Below are 2,356 nucleotides of genomic sequence, written 5' to 3'. Positions count from 1 at the left end.
GATGCGGTGGCTGGCGGCGTTATGCAGATTGCCTTCTTTGTATCAGAATCGATATTATTAAAGTTAATACCTGAATGTAATCGTCTCATCTCCGCGGAGCCAGGGGAACGCGAAGAGCTGAAACGGCATGTTAATTTAGCGGTGCTATTCTTCAAACATAAGCGATGTATTGTTGTAGATAAAATCGATGTGAGCATTAAAGGATTTTGCAGTTTACTTCATTATGTAAACTCTGTGGTAGTTGAACTCATTTTCCTTCAGTTATTCACATCAGCTGTAATGGGTAATGTCTCTATAACGATCTGCATTATAAACCTTTGCAGATCAAAAACTATCACAGGCGATTTGTCATTAAAGTCATTCCTTCTAATAACAACATTAATTGCAAACCTACTAATTGAATGAAGATGGCGATGAACCACAAAAATGTATCTGAGACAGAGCGTGCCTGGCGGGGGGGGGGGCACTGGTGTGGGCTAGAGTGGGATCCTTTCGCTTATCCCAAAGAAAAGCCTCATCCTGGCGTTTTGGGGACGGGTGTCTGAAGTTGGCCAACTCCCTTACAACCGAGTTCGCGGTGAAGTTAGTACGTCAGTTAGTTATTCAATAAAGTTGCTAACTGTGATGGTTTAACCCCAGCCAGCAATTCATCCCCACACAGCCACTTGCTCACTCCCCCCTGGTGGGACGGGGGGGAGAATTGGAAGGGTAAAAGTGAGAAAACTTGTGGGTTGAGGTAAAGACAGATTAACAGGGAAAGCAAAAGCCGCACACACAAGCAAAACAAAACAAGGAATTCACCCACTGCTTCCCATGGGCAGGCGGGTGCTGAGCCATCCCCAGGAGAGCAGGGCTCCATCACGCGTAACAGTGACTTGGGAAGACAAATGCCATCACTCCGAATGTCCCCCCCCTTCCTTCTTCTTCCCCCAGCTCTATATGCTGAGCATGATGTCATATGGTATGGAATAGCCCTTTGGGCAGTTGGGGTCAGCTGTCCTGGCTGCACCCCCTCCCAGCTTCTTGTTCCCCTGGCAGAGCAGGGGAAGCTGAGAAGTCCTTGACTGCTGAGCAGCAGCAACATTCTTGCACTAAATCCAAACCACAGCCCTATGCCAGCTACCAGGAAGAAAGTTAACTCTATCCCAGCCAAAACCAGGACACTAACTCTGAGCCCAGCCCTCCAGGGCCGAGGCCGCTGGCATTCTCCACGGAGCAGAGTTGGGTGCCTGTCCCACCTCTGCAGCGCGCGTCGCTTTGGGGACAGCCGCGTCGTGCTGGGAATGGGGACCTTCAGCTCCCGGCCGCGCTGTCGCTCTGGGGTCAGACCTCGCTGTGGGCTTGGATCATGGTCGGCCGCTCCTCACATCAGCTCTTCACTGCTGCGTATTTACTTCCCAGGTTGATGCTCGAGCCTTCCACAGACATGGCTCAGGCTCCCTAAGCACCCAAGTTATGTTTGCAAATACATTGTAAAATTTTTTCTTAACCTGTACAGGAGTAGTGCTGTAGATTTAAAGGGCGAGGGGCACCTGTCTTCCTAGAAACTAAGCATATTAATACATTTTGGAAGGACAGAGGAAAATGGATGGCATTATTCTTGTGAAGGCAAAGCTCTACACAGCTAGCACAGCAAATCCATCTGCCATACGGTGAAAACCACTGGATGCCAGAGACCAAAACTTTCGCAAGAGCTGACGTCTCACGTGGCACTCGTTCTTGGGAAAGAGCAACCATCGTTCTTGCTGCTTCCAGCTTAAAAGCAAAATGTAGGCTCTGTCTCGTGTAATAAACATACACACAAAAAAAAAGTTCGCTATCTCCGGCCCTAGGCACGTGATTCACAACACCTTGCTAAAGCAACGTGGTCGCACAACCCCCGTTCGTGACGGCGAGGTGGCGGTTAGTTACGCTGCGCAGCGCTACCTATTTTTTCTTGCAGCGCGCGTTAATTAAGCCTCCAGTTCTCAGGCGCGAGAGCAGGCAGGGCGGCGCGGGGCCAAGCCCCGAGGGCCACACGAAGGCCCGCAGGAGGCTTCACAGACGATCCTCCCTGTTTTCTCCGGTGGGTTTTCCCCCGCGTGTACTCCCAGCTCCCACGGATGTCCAAAAACCGCGGAAAGGGCCACAACGTGGAGGTGAGCAGAGGCCGCCCTCACCCTCCCCCCCGCGCGGGGGCGCTGCTCGCCGCCGCTGCCCCCCCCTCCTGTCCTCTCCATGGCTCCCTCGCGGCCTCCCGCCTTCTCCCTTCGCTTCCGGCGTTGCCATGGGCGGGTAACTTCCGCTTCCGACTTTCTAGTTCCGGGTTCTCCGGTGGAGGCGGCGATGGCGGCGGCCTCCTCCTCGGCGGCGGCCG

The 2,356-nt window shown here is 53.0% G+C and overlaps 1 protein-coding gene across 1 annotated transcript in view; it reads left to right on the top strand.

The window, feature by feature from the left end:
• The first annotated feature begins 2,102 nt into the window (after positions 1–2,102).
• The window catches only part of HIF1AN (hypoxia inducible factor 1 subunit alpha inhibitor), a 9,959-nt gene continuing 9,705 nt past the window's right edge, over positions 2,103–2,356 (top strand). Inside the window, exon 1 of the mRNA XM_035897404.1 lies at positions 2,103–2,274. Coding sequence (XP_035753297.1) covers positions 2,103–2,274 — 172 coding nt within the window. The remainder of the gene's footprint in view (positions 2,275–2,356) is intronic.

Source organism: Egretta garzetta, unplaced genomic scaffold (genome assembly GCF_000687185.1).
Source record: "Egretta garzetta isolate BGI_Z169 unplaced genomic scaffold, ASM68718v1 scaffold56, whole genome shotgun sequence".
Classification (NCBI taxonomy): Eukaryota; Metazoa; Chordata; class Aves; order Pelecaniformes; family Ardeidae; genus Egretta; species Egretta garzetta.
This window is presented reverse-complemented; position numbering and strand designations above follow the sequence as displayed.